General features: G+C 44.2%; 1 protein-coding gene across 1 annotated transcript in view; it reads left to right on the top strand.

The window, feature by feature from the left end:
* The window catches only part of LOC311144279 (netrin receptor UNC5C-like), a gene marked incomplete at its 3' end in the record, with an annotated part of 327,628 nt that overhangs the window by 113,555 nt on the left and 197,839 nt on the right, over window positions 1–16,234 (top strand). The window contains exon 3 of the mRNA XM_084180292.1: window positions 15,347–15,490. Coding sequence (XP_084036418.1) covers window positions 15,347–15,490 — 144 coding nt within the window. The remainder of the gene's footprint in view (window positions 1–15,346; window positions 15,491–16,234) is intronic.

Raw genomic sequence — 16,234 nt, 5'->3', positions numbered from 1 at the left:
AATGAATTGGCTTCATATTTCTCTCCAGTTCGACAGGCATTGTTTATGATTCACGTTGATGTCTGTCTTAAGTATCTATTGCATTGAGACACTAAGCTAGCACATTCTAATGCTTTTCACTAGCATGCCTTTGCTACCATAGGTGTATGCTACCCCCCTGTCATCCAGTGGAGGCTGCTGAGGGGAGGAAAGCTCATAATAATGGCTGAAACAGAGCGAATGAAATTGCATCAAACACATGGAAACCATGTTTTTGATGTATTTGATACCATTCCTCTTATTCCAACCATTACCACAAGCCCGTCTTCCCCAATTAAGGTGCCACCAACCTCCTTTGGTGTCATCTGCGGGAAATGTGGCCATCCCTGTTGCAGTCAGAGTCCTGTCTGCAGGGTACTTATATACCAGTCCCCTTTTCCACCCGACGACAGTGATAAATAACAGAGCGGATGCAGCATAATTGGTACCTGTAGGCAACAGGGAAACTAATTTTGCCACTTTGGCAGCTGAATGTGGCTTGTAGTTTATAATGACGTGGCGAGCCCGAGGGGATTTCTTCATTCTATTGAAAAACAGCTTCACTGCCATCAACACTCTTCCCTTTATTTATTCATTCCGGAAATGTGTACTGTATTTCTGCACCACCTACATACAGTTGAAGTCGGAAGTTTAAACTTGTTTTTCAACAACTCCACACATATCTTGTTAACAAACTATAGTTTTGGCAAGTCGGTTAGGACATGTACTTTGTGCATGACACAAGTAATTTTTCCAACAACTGTTTACAGACATTATTTCACTTATAATTCACTGAATCACAATTCCAGTGGGTCAGAAGTTTACATACATTGTGCCTTTAAACAGCTTGGGAAATTCCAGAAAATGATGTCATGGCTTTAGAAGCTTCTGATAGGCTAATTGACATCATTTGAGTCAATTGGAGGTGTACCTGTGGATGTATTTCCAGGCATACCTTCATACTCAGTGCCTCTTTGCTTGACATTTTGGGAAAATCAAAATAAATCAGCCAAGACCTCAGAAAAACAATTGTAGACCTCCACAAGTCTGGTTCATCCTTGGGAGCAATTTCCAAATGCCTGAAGGTACCACATTAATCTGTACAAACAATAGTACGCAAGTATAAACACCATGGGACCACGCAGCCGTCTTACCGCTCAGGAAGGAGACGCGCTCTGTCTCCTAGAGATGAACGTACTTTGGTGCGAAAAGTGCAAATCAATCCCAGAACAACAGCAAAGGACCTTGTGAAGATGCTGGAGGAAACAGGTACAAAAGTATCTATATCCACAGTAAAACGAGTCAAGGCCACTCAGCAAGGAAGAAGCCACTGCTCCAAAAGCACCATAAAAAAGCCAGACTACGGTTTGCAACTGCATATGGGGACAAAGACTGTACTTTTTGGAGAAATGTCCTCTGGTCTGATTAAACAAAAATATAACTGTTTGGCCATAATGACCATCGTTATGTTTGGAGGAAAAAGGGGGTCGCTTGCAAGCCGAAGAACACCATCCCAACCGTAAAGCACGGGGGTGGCAGCATCATGCTGTGGGGGTGCTTTGCTGCAGGAGGGACTGGTGCACTTCACAAAATAGATGGCATCATGAGGAAGGAAAATTATATGGATATATTGAAGCAACATCTCAAGACATCAGTCAGGAAGTTAAAGCATGGTCGCAAATGGGTCTTCCAAATGGACAAAGCATACTTCCAAAGTTGTGGCAAAATGGCTTAAGGACAACAAAGTCAAGGTATTGGAGTGGCCATCAGAAAGCCCTGACCTCAATCCTATAGAAAATTTGTGGGAAGAACTGAAAAAGCGTGTCAGAGCAAGGAGCCCTACAAACCTGACTTAGTTACACCAGCTCTGTCAGGAGGAATGGGCCATAATTCACCCAACTTATTGTGGGAAACTTGTGGAAGGCTACCCGAAACATTTGACCCAAGTTAAACAATTTAAAGGTAATACTACCAAATACTAATTGAGTGTATGTAAACTTCTGACCCACTGGAATTATTATACAGTGAATTATAAGTAAAATAATCTGTCTGTAAACAATTGTTGGAAAAATTACTTGTGTCATGCACAAAGTAGATGTCCTAACCAACTTGCCAAAACTATAGTTTGTTAACAAGAAATTTGTGGAGTGGTTGAAAAACACGTTTTAATGACTCCAACCTAAGTGTATGTAAACTTCCGACTTCAACTGTACATGGGGTACCAATACCGAGTTGATGTGCAGGGGTACGAGGTAATTGAGGTAGATTTGTACATATACACTATATATACAAAAGTATGTGGACACATTTACATTTACATTTTAGTCATTTAGCAGACGCTCTTATCCAGAGCGACTTACAGGAGCAATTAGGGTTAAGTGCCTTGCTCGAGGGCACATTTACGTCATTTAGCAGACGTTCTTATCCAGAGCGACTCACCAATTGGTGCGTTCACCCTAGACACCCCTTCAAATTAGTGGATTCGGCTATTTCAGCCACACCCGTTGCTGACAGGTGTATACAATCGAGCACACAGCCATGCAATCTCCATAGACAAACATTGACAGTAGAATGGCTTTAGACAAACATTGACAGTAGAATGGCTTTACTGAAGAGCTCAGTGACTTTCAACATGGCACCATCATAGGATGCCACCTTTCCAACAAGTCAGTTCTTCAAATTTCTGCCCTGCTAGAGCTGCCCCGGTCAATTGTAACTGCTGTTATTAGGAAGTAGAAACATCTGGGAGCAACAACGGCTCAGCCGCGAAGCGGTAGGCCACACAAGCTCACATAATGGGACCTCAACCCCATCGAACACCTTTGGGATGAATTAGAACACCGAATGAGAGCCAGGCCTAATCGCCCGACCTCACTAATGCTCTTGTGGCTGAATGGAAGCAAGTCCCGGCAGCAATGTTCCAACATCTAGTGGAAAGCCTTCCCAGAAGAGTGAAGGCTGTTATAGCAGCAAAGGGGGCACCAACTCCATATCAATGACCATGACTTTGGAATGAGAAGGTCGACAAGCAGGTGTCCACATACTTTTGGTCATGTAGTGTAGCTATGGGTGAAGTGACTAGGTAACAGGATAGATAATAAACAGTAGCAGCGGCGTATGTGATGAGTCAAAAGATTAGTGCAAAATGGGTCAATGAAGATAATCCGGAGAGCTATTGGTTAACTATGTAACTATTTACCAGTCTTATGGCTTGGGGTAGAAGCTGTTCAGGGTCCTGTTGGTTCACACCATAGTGCCATCAGACTTTTGATACCAAACTAGGGTGAAAATGGCCTTAAGAATTGTGAACCGCTATAAAGAAATGGTATTGAAAAGTATTTTGAAATAAAAAACTATCTTGTTACAAAATATGTAGTTGGAATGTAGTTCAGCCCAGTGTAATACATATAAAATACTCAGAAGTAATTAAAATATGTATTTCAAATACATGTAACAGAAATACTGCCCATCTCTGCAGGTATGACTTCCACTGTGACTTTGAGGAAAGCAGTGAGTGTTTTGGTGTTTAGTTCTGGTGTCATAAGAAGAAGTGTATAAAAATAACTATAAAAGGACATTTCCTGAAGAAAATGTGTGCGCTTGCTTGTCTAAGTATTTATGGTTGTGAAATAGTAGTAGTATTGCCTGTTCCATAGCAGCCTGGTGCTGAGCAGGGAGAATGGAGCAGGGCCAGAGGTTACAGTCATTCTGGACTCTGCTCCTCTCTAATTTCCCCTGATTGAAAGAAAAGAAAACCACAGATAAGAAGGCACTGCCTGGCTGGGATGAGCTGGTCGATAGCTATTTGAGTGTGAAAGTCTCTCTCTCTCTCTCTCTCTCTCTCTCTCTCTCTCTCCCTCCCTCTAATGGTTAAGGTTAGAATTAGGGAAGGGGAAGCTGATCCTAGATCTGCAACTAATGGAAACTTCACCCCTGAGATACCTTACAACACATTATATAAGGAAGGACACCAGTCCTACCTACAGGTAATTGTTACACTCTTAGAAAAAAAAGGTGCTACAGTGAGGGAAAAAAGTATTTGATCCCCTGCTGATTTTGTATGTTTGCCCACTGACAAAGACATGATCAGTCTATAATTTTAATGGTAGGTTTATTTGAACAGTGAGAGACAGAATAACAACAAAAACATCCTGAAAAACGCATGTCAAAAATGTTGTTTGCATTTTAATGAGGGAAATAAGTATTTGACCCCTCTGCAAAACATGACTTAGTACTTGGTGGCAAAACCCTTGTTGGCAATCACAGAGGTCAGACGTTTCTTGTAGTTGGCCACCGGGTTTGCACACATCTCAGGAGGGCTTTTGTTCCACTCCTCTTTGCAGATCTTCTCCAAGTCATTAAGGTTTCGAGGCTGACGTTTGGCAACTCGAACCTTCAGCTCCCGCAACAGATTTTCTATGGGATTAAGGTCTGGAGACTGGCTAGGCCACTCCAGGACTTTAATGTGCTTCTTCTTGAGCCACTCCTTTGTTGCCTTGGCCGTGTGTTTTGGGTCATTGTGATGCTGGAATACCCATCCACGACCCATTTTCAATGCCCTGGCTGAGGGAAGGAGGTTCTCACCCAAGATTTGACGGTACATGACCCCGTCCATCGTCCCTTTGATGCGGTGAAGTTGTCCTGTCCCTTTAGCAGAAAAACACCCCCAAACATGTTGTTTCCACCTCCATGTGTGACGGTGGGGATGGTGTTCTTGGGGTCATAGGCAGCATTCCTCCTCCTCCAAACACGACGAGTTGAGTTGATGCCAAAGAGCTCGATTTTGGTCTCATCTGACCACAACACTTTCACCCAGTTCTCCTCTGAATCATTCAGATGTTAATTGGCAAACTTCAGACGGCCCTGTATATGTGCTTTCTTGAGCAGGGGGACCTTGCGGGCGCTGCAGGATTTCAGTCCTTCACGGCGTAGTGTGTTACCAATTGTTTTCTTGGTGACTATGGTCCCAGCTGCCTTGAGATCATTGACAATATCCTCCCGTGGAGTTCTGGGCTGATTCCTAACCGTTCTCATGATCATTGCAACTCCACGAGGTGAGATCTTGCATGGAGCCCCAGGCCGTGGGAGATTGACAGTTCTTTAGTGTTTCTTCCAGTTGCAAAATAATCGCACCAGCTGTTGTCACCTTCTCACCAAGCTGCTTGGCGATGGTCTTGTAGCCCATTCCAGCCTTGTGTAGGTCTACAATCTTGTCCCTGACATCCTTGGAGAGCTCTTTGGTCTTGGCCATGGTGGAGAGTTTGGAATCTGATTGATTGATTGCTTCTGTTGACAGGTGTCTTTTATACAGGTAACAAGCTGAGATTAGGAGCACTCCCTTTAAGAGTGTGCTCCTAATCTCAGCTCGTTACCTGTATAAAAGACACCTGGGAGCCAGAAATCTTTCTGATTGAGAGGGGGTCAAATACTTATTTCCCTCATTAAAATGCAAATCAATTTATAACATTTTTGACATGCGTTTTTCTGGATTTTTGTTGTTGTTTTTCTGTCTCTCACTGTTCAAATAAACCTACCATTAAAATTATAGACTGATCATTTCTTTGTCAGTGGGCAAACGTACAAAATCAGCAGGGGAACAAATACTTTTTTCCCACTGTATCTAGAACCTAAAAAGGTTATTCGTCTTCCCCCATAGGAGAACCCTTTGAAGAACCCTTTTTGGTTCCAGGTAGAACCCTTTTGGGTACCATGTAAAACTTTTTCAGAGGGTTCTACACGGAACCCAAAAGGTTTCTACCTGGAACCAAAAATGGTTCTACGTGGAACCAAAAACGATTATCATATGGGGACAGCCAAAGAACCCTTTTGGTACCCTTTTTTCTAAGAGTGTAGTTATAGGGTGAAGTTGCCCCTAGACGCTGATCTTGGGTCCGTTTAGCATTTTCCCCATTAATGGTTAAGGTTAGGTTTGGGGCAGGGGAAGCTGATCCTAGATCTGTACCTAGATAAAACTTTACCCCAGAGCTAATGGTAAGAGGGATAGTATTGCCTTCCTGTTAATGTCAAATGTCCTCACATTGGTGTGATTAATGTGGTACAGAACTGTCTATTACCAACTCTGCGGTATGCAATTGAGGACAGGGGTCCCAAAGGTTGAATGGGTAATACGGTATCCATAAGGAGAGTGTGATACCTGAGTTACAGTAGAACCATTAGCAAGATATTAGAGGGTATTAGAACGCCAGTAACACTGACCTGTGATGATGACCATGGCTACGTTCCAAATGGCATCCTATTCCCTTTATAGTGCACTACTCCTGACCAAGGCCCATAGGGAATAGGGAACACAATATATGGAATAGGGTGCCATTTGGGATTTAGCCCATGCTATTGGCTGTGGTGATATTGGCCCAATTCATTTCCTTTATTACCGTCACACTCCCATAGATTGTTCTATCTCCTGTCCTTCATCTCACGTTTCCTCTCTCCCTTGCTAGGGAACCGAGTCCCATTGTTGTGTGAATCACAAGTTTCAATTATTTATGGCCATGATGGTTAAAACATTTGGTCAATTACTTTCTGTGTCAGTGCACAATGCCGTTCCTAGCGGTGTGTGTGTGTCCGTAGCATGTGAGTCAGGGTGTGGGCAGGCGTGTCGCCATGGACTCCCTCACATGTCCCAGAATGTCGTGGTTCACCGGCTCTCCCAAAACAAATTGAGGAGGCTCCGGAGACTGGAACCAGGAGGGACTATGATGATCAATCACATTCAGGGTGGTATACGTCAGGCCATCAGACTGATGCCCTCTCTCCCTTCCTTCCACCATTCCCCCTTCCATCCCTCCATCCCTCCCCTCCAACCCTCCAATCTGCTGCAGTCCAGTAACCCTGCCCTATCCACCATCCGGAGTAAACAGCGCCGGAGAAGATGGCTGCCGTTTTACAGCCCTGTAACCAATTGTACTATTATGTGTGTTTTTCCGCGTTATTTGTAATTTATTTTGTACATAATGTTTCTGCCATCGTCTCTTATAACCAAAAAGAGCTTCTGGATATCAGGACAGCGATTACTCACCTCGTATTGGACGAAGATTTTTTCTTCAACGAGGCGGCCGCAAAGGATATCATACAGACACCCGACAAGGCCCAAATCCCCGTCATTCGCGTGAGGAAGAGACGGAGATATCGTTGACGTAGATCGGGGTGCCTTGTAAGGATCCGACGGCGAGCGAGTAAACTGCCTCTTCCATCAATCCTATTAGCCAACGTTCAATCATTTGAAAATAAATTGGATGACCTAAGATTACGGTTTTCCTACCAACGGGACATTAAAAACTGTAATATCTTATGTTTCACCGAGTCGTGGCTGAACGACGACATGGATAACATACAGCTAGCGGGCTATACGCTACATCGGCAGGATAGAACGGCTGACTCCGGTAAGACAAGGGGTGGCGGTCTGTGTATATTTGTAAACAACAGCTGGTGCACAAAATCAAATACTAAGGAAGTCTCGAGGTTTTGCTCACTTGAGGTAGAGTATCTTATGATAAGCTGTAGACCACACTATTTACCAAGAGAGTTTTCATCTATATTTTTCATAGCTGTCTATTTACCACCACAAACCAATGCTGGCATTAAGATTGCACTGAATGAGTTGTACAAGGCCATAAATCAACAGGAAAACGCTCATCAAGATGCAGCGCTCCTAGTGGCCGGGGACTTTAATGCAGGGAAACTTAAATCCGTTCTACCTAGTTTCTACCAGCATGTTAAATGTGCAACCAGAGGAAAAAAAACTCTAGACCACCTTTACTCCACACACAGAGACGCATACAAAGCTCTCCCTCGCCCTCCATTTGGCAAATCTGACCATAACTCTATCCTCCTGATTCCTGCTTATAAGCAAAAACTAAAGCAGGAAGCACCAGTGACTCGGTTAATAAAAAAGTGGTCAGATGACGCAGATGCTAAGCTACAGGACTGTTTTGCTAGCACAGACTGGAACATGTTCCGGGATTCTTCAGACAGCATTGAGGAGTACACCACATCAGTCACTGGCTTCATCAATAAGTGCATCGATGATGTCGTCCCCACAGTGACCGTACGTACATACCCCAACCAGAAGCCATGGATTACAGGAAACATCCGCACTGAGCTAAAGGGTAGAGCTGCCGCTTTCAAGGAATGGGACTCTAACCCGGACGCTTATAAGAAATCCCGCTATGCCCTCCGACGAACCATCAAACAGGCAAAGAGTCAATACAGGACTAAGATTGAATCGTACTACACTGGCTCTGACGCTCGTCGGATGTGGCAGGGCTTGAAAACTATTACAGACTACAAAGGGAAGCACAGCCGCGAGCTGCCCAGTGACACAAGCCTACCAGACGAGCTAAACCACTTCTATGCTAGCTTCGAGGCAAGCAACACTGAAGCATGCATGAGAGCACCAGCTGTTCCGGATGACTATGTGATCACGCTCTCCGTAGCCGATGTGAGTAAGACTTTTAAGCAGGTCAACATTCACAAGGCCACAGGGCCAGACGGATTACCAGGACGTGTACTCCGAGCATGTGCTGACCAACTGGCAAGTGTCTTCACTGACATTTTCAACATGTCCCTGACTGAGTCTGTAATACCAACATGTTTCAAGCAGACCACCATAGTCCCCGTGCCCAAGGACTCTAAGATAACCTGCCTAAATGACTACCGACCCGTAGCACTGACGTCTGTAGCCATGAAGTGCTTTGAAAGGCTGGTCATGGCTCACATCAACAGCATTATCCCAGAAACCCTAGACCCACTCCAATTTGCATACCGCCCCAACAGATCCACAGATGATGCAATCTCTATTGCACTCCACACTGCCCTTTCCCACCTGGACAAGAGGAACACCTACTTTAGAATGCTATTCATTAACTACAGCTCAGCATTCAACACCATAGTGCCCTCTAAGCTCATCACTAAGCTAAGGATCCTGGGACTAAACACCTCCCTCTGCAACTGGATCCTGGACTTCCTGACGGGCCGCCCCCAGGTGGTAAGGGTAGGTAACAACACATCTGCCACACTGATCCTCAACACGGGGGCCCTTCAGGGGTGCGTGCTCAGTCCCCTCCTGTACTCTCTGTTCACCCATGACTGCATGGCAAGGGACGACTCCAACACCATCATTAAGTTTGCCGACGACACAACAGTGGTAGGCCTGATCACCGACAACGATGAGACAGCCTATAGGGAGGAGGTCAGAGACCTGGCCGTGTGGTGCCAGGACAACAACCTCTCCCTCAACGTGACCAAGACAAAGGAGATGATTGTGGACTACAGGAAAAAAAAGAGGACTGAGCACGCCCCCATTCTCATCGACGGGGCTGTAGTGGAACAGGTTGAGAGCTTCAAGTTCCTTGGTGTCCACATCACCAATGAACTATCATGGTCCAAACACACCAAGACAGTCGTGAAGAGGGCACGACAAAGCCTATTCCCCCACAGGAGACTGAAAAGATTTGGCATGGGTCCTCAGATCCTCAAAAAATTCTACAGCTGCACCATCGAGAGCATCCTGACTGGTTGCATCACCGCCTGGTATGGCAACTGCTTGGCCTCCGACCGCAAGGCACTACAGAGGGTAGTGCGTACGGCCCAGTACATCACTGGGGCCAAGCTTCCTGCCATCCAGGACCTCTATACCAGGCGGTGTCAGAGGAAGGCCCTCAAAATTGTCAAAGACTCCAGCCACCCTAGTCATAGACTGTTCTCTCTGCTACCGCACGGCAAGCGGTACCGGAGTGCCAAGTCTAGGTCCAAAAGACTTCTCAACAGCTTCTACCCCCAAGCCATAAGACTCCTGAACAGCTAATCATGGCTACCCGGACTATTTGCACTGCCCCCCCACCCCATCCTTTTTACGCTGCTGCTACTCTGTTAATTATTTATGCATAGTCACTTTAACTCTACCCACATGTACATATTACCTTAACTACCTCAACTAGCCGGTGCCCCCGCACATTGACTCTGCAACGGTACCCCCCTGTATATATAGCCTCCCTACTGTTATTTTATTTTACTTCTGTTCTATTTTTTCTCAACACTTTTTTGTTGTTGTTTTATTTTTACTTTTTTTGTTAAAAATAAATGCACTGTTGGTTAAGGGCTGTAAGTAAGCATTTCACTGTAATGTCTGCACCTGTTGTATTCGGCGCATGTGACCAATAAAATTAGATTAGATTTGATTTGATCCCTTCTTGGCTCCTCTCATTCTCTGTTACTCTTGGTGTGAACTTGAATGAGCACGCTCCTCTGTCTGTTTTTGCTGTGGGGATCGACTGAGCGCTTGGTGCTCTCTCTCTCTCTCTCTCTCTCTGCTTGAGCGGACTGTGACTGCAGAGGAGATCCACAGTATCTATCTATTTGTCCCTCTCTCTTTCTCTCCTTGTTTGTGTCTCCTCTCTTTGTGTCTGTGTGAGGTTCTTATAGAACAATAGTGTGACATGACCCGCTGATGATCATATTCAAAACAGCCTTTTCCCTGTTTCCTCTCTCTGTATTCTCCAAAGGGATCTCCAGCCTTTGAATCAAAGGAGGAGAGACTGCAGTTATGTCTGCAAGAAGAGCTTTGTCTTTATTCATGCACACACTGTGTGAGTGGGTAAAGACGTGGTTGATTAGGGAGAGAAGTGCGAAATGTCTTTGCCCATTCAAAAAAGACGATCCCCTCAATTCATCCCTGTATAATTAATTATAGGATTTATTCCATTAAGTAATAGAATATTATTTGAAATCTAGCCAGTTAAAAAACAGTATCTCGTTAAATCCATAACCCCTGCTCGCATTTATTTATGAGATGTTGTTGATGAATTATTCTCATAATTTTTCAAATAACTTATTGACTTTTGTTGTTCACCCACTCCTTCTTTAGCTGAATATACATTGAAAAATACTTTTTTCCCCCTCCCACACACAACAGTATATTCTCTTGAACAGTTTATTAACTTGAATCAATAAAACAGTCATGTTTTTACACAATGGTCTCCACAGGAAAAAGGACGAACATTGAGAATTGACAAACATGAAATAAGACAAAATAAGCAGAACACTTGAGCGTGCATACATATTCACCCCATCTCAGCCTAGGAACTCTGTAGTTCTGTCAGAGTGGTCATTGGGTTCTTGGTCAACTCCCTGACCAAGGTCCTTCTTGCCCGGTTGCTCAGTTTGGTCGGGTCTGGGTAGTTCCATATTTTTTCAATTTCCCAATTATGGAGACTACTGTGTTCTTGCAAACTTTCAACACTCTAGAATCAGTTTTATACCCTTCCCCAGATATCCGCCGCATCACAATTCTATCTCGGAGATCTATGTACAGTTCCTTGGACTTCATGGTATAGTTTCTGCTCTGACATGCACTGTCAACTGTGGGACCTCATATAGACAGGTGTGTTTCTTTCTAAATCATGTCCAAATCATTTAATTTGCCACAGGTGGACTCCAATCAAGTTGTAGTGACATCTCAAGGATGATCAAAGGAAATTGGATGCACCTGAGCTCAATTTGGAGTCTCATAGCGAAGGGGTGTGAATACTTATGTAAATGAGATATGTGTATTTCATTTTCAATAAGTAAAAAAACAACAACAACATGTTTTCACCTTGTCATTATGGGGTATTATGTGTAGATGGGTGAGAAAAAATCAATTGAATCCATTTAGAATCCTGGCTGTAACACAACAAACTGTGCAATAAGTCAAGGAGTATGTGTACTTTCTGAAGGCATTGTATCATCTTTAAAGCTGTGGTAAATCTATGGGGGCCTCCCCAAGTTCATGTTTTTAGACCTAGTTTGATGTCAAGGCTGTTAGTACACTCCTGTAAAGTAAAACTCCAGTGATTCTGGTCTGTGTTTTCACATTCAGAATGCAGACATTCCATTTTGGATAGTCCTGTATGCAAGTTTGTTCTGTTGAGGTGTGTGTGTGTGTGTGTGCCCCCAAAAGCCCAAACTCAGAGCGGCACGACTCCATTCCTAAACACAAATACCTAACAAATGACGCCATCTGACAGGTGTTTCCTGCCCTCTGAGAATACAACACTTTTCATTATTATCACCGTCATTGATTTTCTGTGGCCTTGACTCCCCAATTAATTCCACTACTGTCGCTCCCTGCTTCTCTTTTTCTGTCTTTCTACTGGCAATCTCCTCCTATTCCCTCGCTGTACTCTATCTCTCCTATTACGTTTCTCTATTTCTACAGTCCCTCTCTGCCTCTATCTCTTTCTTCCTGCCCCCTCTTTTTCCCAATCTTTTCTCTCTCGGCTGCTCTCTCTCTCCGTTTCGCTTTATTTCACTCTCTTTCTCAACACACACACACGCGCACACACACACGCACACGCACACATCACTTCCATCCTGGCTCTTCCACGTTGACGGCTGTAGTTTGAATTTTGCATGAGTGCTAAGCTAGAGCCCCCGATTCCCTGGCGAGGGCTCTGCCTGATTGTTATAAAGGGTCTGTGTAAATCTCCTGAACCTTAAATAAACAGACAAGTGATTTTCTACCCCCTCTCTCCCTGCTCCCTCTATTTCTCCCCTCCCTCTGCTACTAAAAGCCCTGTGAATTCAGCGCAGTGGTTTCAGATTCTCGACTATGCACACAGACAGCAGGGAGAAAAGACATGGGGAAAGAGAAGGAGTGATAGAACACTCATATGAGTTTCACAGTGTACTGTAATTACAGGTAGGATGATGCACATGTCGTAACTATGACTATTGTCTCCACTATTGACAGGGCAGCAGGTAGCCTAGCTATTAGAGAGGCGAGCCATCAACCAGAGGGCGGCAAGTTCGAATCCCGGGTCTGATGAGAAAAAATATGGCGACTGTAGGGTTGCTGTATCAAACCCTAGATGCCATTGCCTGCTGTTGTTCCCTTGAGCAAGGCACTTAACCCCTCTCCAAAAGCTGTGTGTATACAGTGCATTCGGAAAGTATTCAGACCCCTTGACTTTTTCCACATTGTTACGTTACAGCCTTATTCTAAAATGGATTGAATAAATGTTTTTCCTCATCAATCTACACACAGTAACCCATAATGACGAGGAGAAAACTGTTTTTTAGAAATGTTTGCTAATTTATTAAATATAAAAAACAGAAATACGTTATTTGCATATGTATTCAGACCCTTTGCTATGAGACTGGAAACTGAGCTCAAGTGCATCTTGTTTCCATTGATCATCCTTGAGCTGTTTCTGCAACTTGATTGGAGTCCACCTGTGGTGAATTCAATTGATTGGAAATTATTTGGAAAGACACACCTGTCTATATAAGGTCCCACAGTTGACAGTGAATGTCAGACAAAAACCAAGCCATGAGGTCGAAGGAATTGTCCATAGAGCTCTGAGACAGGATTGTGTTGAGGCACAGATCCCTTGACTCTTTCCACATTTTGTTACATTACAGCCTTATTCTAAAATGGATTAAATAAATACAAATCATCAGCAATCTACACACAATACCCCGTAATGTATTCAGACCCTTTGCTATGAGACACAAAATTGAGGTCAGGTGCGTCCTGTTTCCATTGATCATCGTTGAGATGTTTCTACAACTTGATTAGAGTCCACCTGTGGTAAATTCAATTGATTGGACATGATTTAGAAAAGCACACACCCATCTATATAAGGTCCCACAGTTGACAGTGCATGTCAGAGCAAAAACCAAGCCATGAGGTCGAAGGAATTGTCTGTAGAGCTCCGAGACAGGATTGTGTCGAGGCACAGATCTGAGGAAGGGTACCCAAAAATTACTGAAGCATTGAAGGTCCCCAAGAACACAGGCCTAACATCGTTCTTAAATGGAAGAAGTTTGGAACCACCAAGATTCTTCCTAGCTGGCCGTCCGGCCAAACTGAGCAATCGGGGGAGAAGGGCCTTGGTCAGGGAAGTGACCAAGTACCCAATGGTCACTCTGACAGAGCTCTAGAGTTTCTCTGTGGAGATGGGAGAACCTTCCAGAAGGACAACCATCTCTGCATCATTCCACCAATCAGGCCTTGTTGGTAGAGTGGCCAGACGGAAGCCACTCCTCAGTAAAATGCACATGAAAGCCCGCTTGGAGTTTGCCAAAAGGAACCTAAATACTCTCAGACCATGAGAAACAAGATTCTCTGGTCTGATGAAACTAAGATTGAACTCTTTGGCCTGAATGCCAAGCAACATGTCTGAAGGAAACCTGGCACCATCCCTACTTTGAAGCATGGTGGTGGCAGCATCATGCTGTGGCTCAGCGATAGGGACTGGGACACTAGTCAGGATCGAGACAAAGATGAACGGAGCAAAGTACAGAGAGATCCTTGATGAAAACCTGCTCCTGAGCACTCAGCACCTCAGACTGGGGCGAAGGTTCACCTTCCAACAGGACAACGAGCACACAGCCAAGACAAACCTGTTTTTGCTTTGTCATTATGGGGTGTTCTGTGTAGATTAAAAACAATGTAATCAATTTTAGAATAAGGCTGTAACCTAGCAAAATGTGGAAAAAGTCAAGGGGTCTGAATACCTTCTGAAGGCATTGCATTTATGTGTCTTTCGGTTGGGTTAAAAGCAGAATTAAAATGTTTGTTGGATCTTGTGTGCAATCTACCAATAAAGTGATCATGATCTGATTTTAAAGGGGATACTTTGGGATTTTGTATATTTTCCCCGAGTTAGATAAGCTCGTGGATACCATTGTTATGTCTCTGTGTCCAGTATGAAATAAGTTAGAGGTAGTTTCACGAGCATGTTAGTAGATACCCAGAGACTTCCAGTCATTGTGCTAATGCTCGTTAGCAGTGGTTCGCAAAGCTACCTCTACTTTCCTTCATACTAGACACAAAGATATAAAAATGGTATCCATTGCCAAAATCCTAAAGTGTCCCTTTTATCTGATTTTAGATCAGTCTGAAATGTTGTAACCAAATCTGTCCCTATGTCCCAAATATTGCACTACCCATGTAATTCTAATGTCCATGTAATCTCAATGATGTGTTTGTAAATGCTGTCTGGCCAGAGTATCTATATACTGATGTATATTCACTGAATATCCCACAGGATGACTGAGTTAAAAACATTTATAAAAATTGGGCTACCTGTGTAAACACAGCCAGAGTGTATTGTGTAATGGGTCCTCTTTAGGTTTCTTACATTTTCTTCTAAAGCGTTTTTTCCTGGCCAATGTACTTCTCTTCTGCATTGCTTTAGGGTTTAGGCCCAGTATCTGAAAAGCATATTTCTGACAACTGCTGCTGTAAAATGGGCTTTATAAAATACATTTGATTGATTGATTGATATTGTGGGTGTTGACAGCTTTGTCTCTCTTCCCTCTGCAGGACTGGTAGTGCGTGAGGCCAGCATCGAGATCTCTCGGCAGCAGGTAGAGGAGCTGTTTGGACCTGAGGACTTCTGGTGTCAGTGTGTGGCATGGAGCTCTGCAGGGACCACCAAGAGCCGCAAAGCCCACATCCGCATCGCATGTGAGTCATACCCACACTCAAACATGCATGCATGCACGCACTCACACGCACACGCACACACACACGTCAACACATTCCCCCCTGCTGCATCTCAGCAGTGCCCTATCACACGCTGAGAGGTTTCACTGAAAGACATAGTTTAAAAGGGGGAATGGCTGACTTGTAGAAGACTCAGCTTAAAGGGATACTTTGGGATTTTGGCAATGAGGCCCTTTATCTAAAGTGGCTTGCGAAAGTATTCACCCCCCTCAACTCAAGTGTTGCTTTAGCAGTATGCTTAGGGTCATTGTTCTGCTGGAAGGTGAACCTCCGTCCCAGTCTCAAATCTCTGGACGACTGAAACAGGTTTCCCTCAAGAATTTCCCTGTATTTAGCGCCATCCATCATTCCTTCAATTCTGACCAGTTTCCCAGTCCCTGCCAATGAAAAACATCCCCACAGCATGATGCTGCCACCACCATGCTTCACTGTGGGGATGGTGTTCTCGGGGTGATGAGAGGTGTTGGGTTTGCGCCAGACATAGCGTTTTCCTTGATGGCCAAAAAGCTCAATTTTAGTCACATCTGACCAGAGTACCTTCTTCCATATGTTTGGGGAGTCTCCCACATGGCTTTTGACGAACACCAAACGTGCTTGCTTATTTTATTTCTTTAAGCAATGGCTTTTTTCTGGCCACTCTTCCGTAAAGCCCAGCTCTGTGGAGTGTATGGCTTAAAGTGGTCCTATGGACAGATACTCCAATCT

The sequence above is a fragment of the Coregonus lavaretus genome (genome assembly GCF_964263955.1).
Source record: "Coregonus lavaretus genome assembly, chromosome: 17".
NCBI classification, from domain to species: Eukaryota; Metazoa; Chordata; class Actinopteri; order Salmoniformes; family Salmonidae; genus Coregonus; species Coregonus lavaretus.
This window is presented reverse-complemented; position numbering and strand designations above follow the sequence as displayed.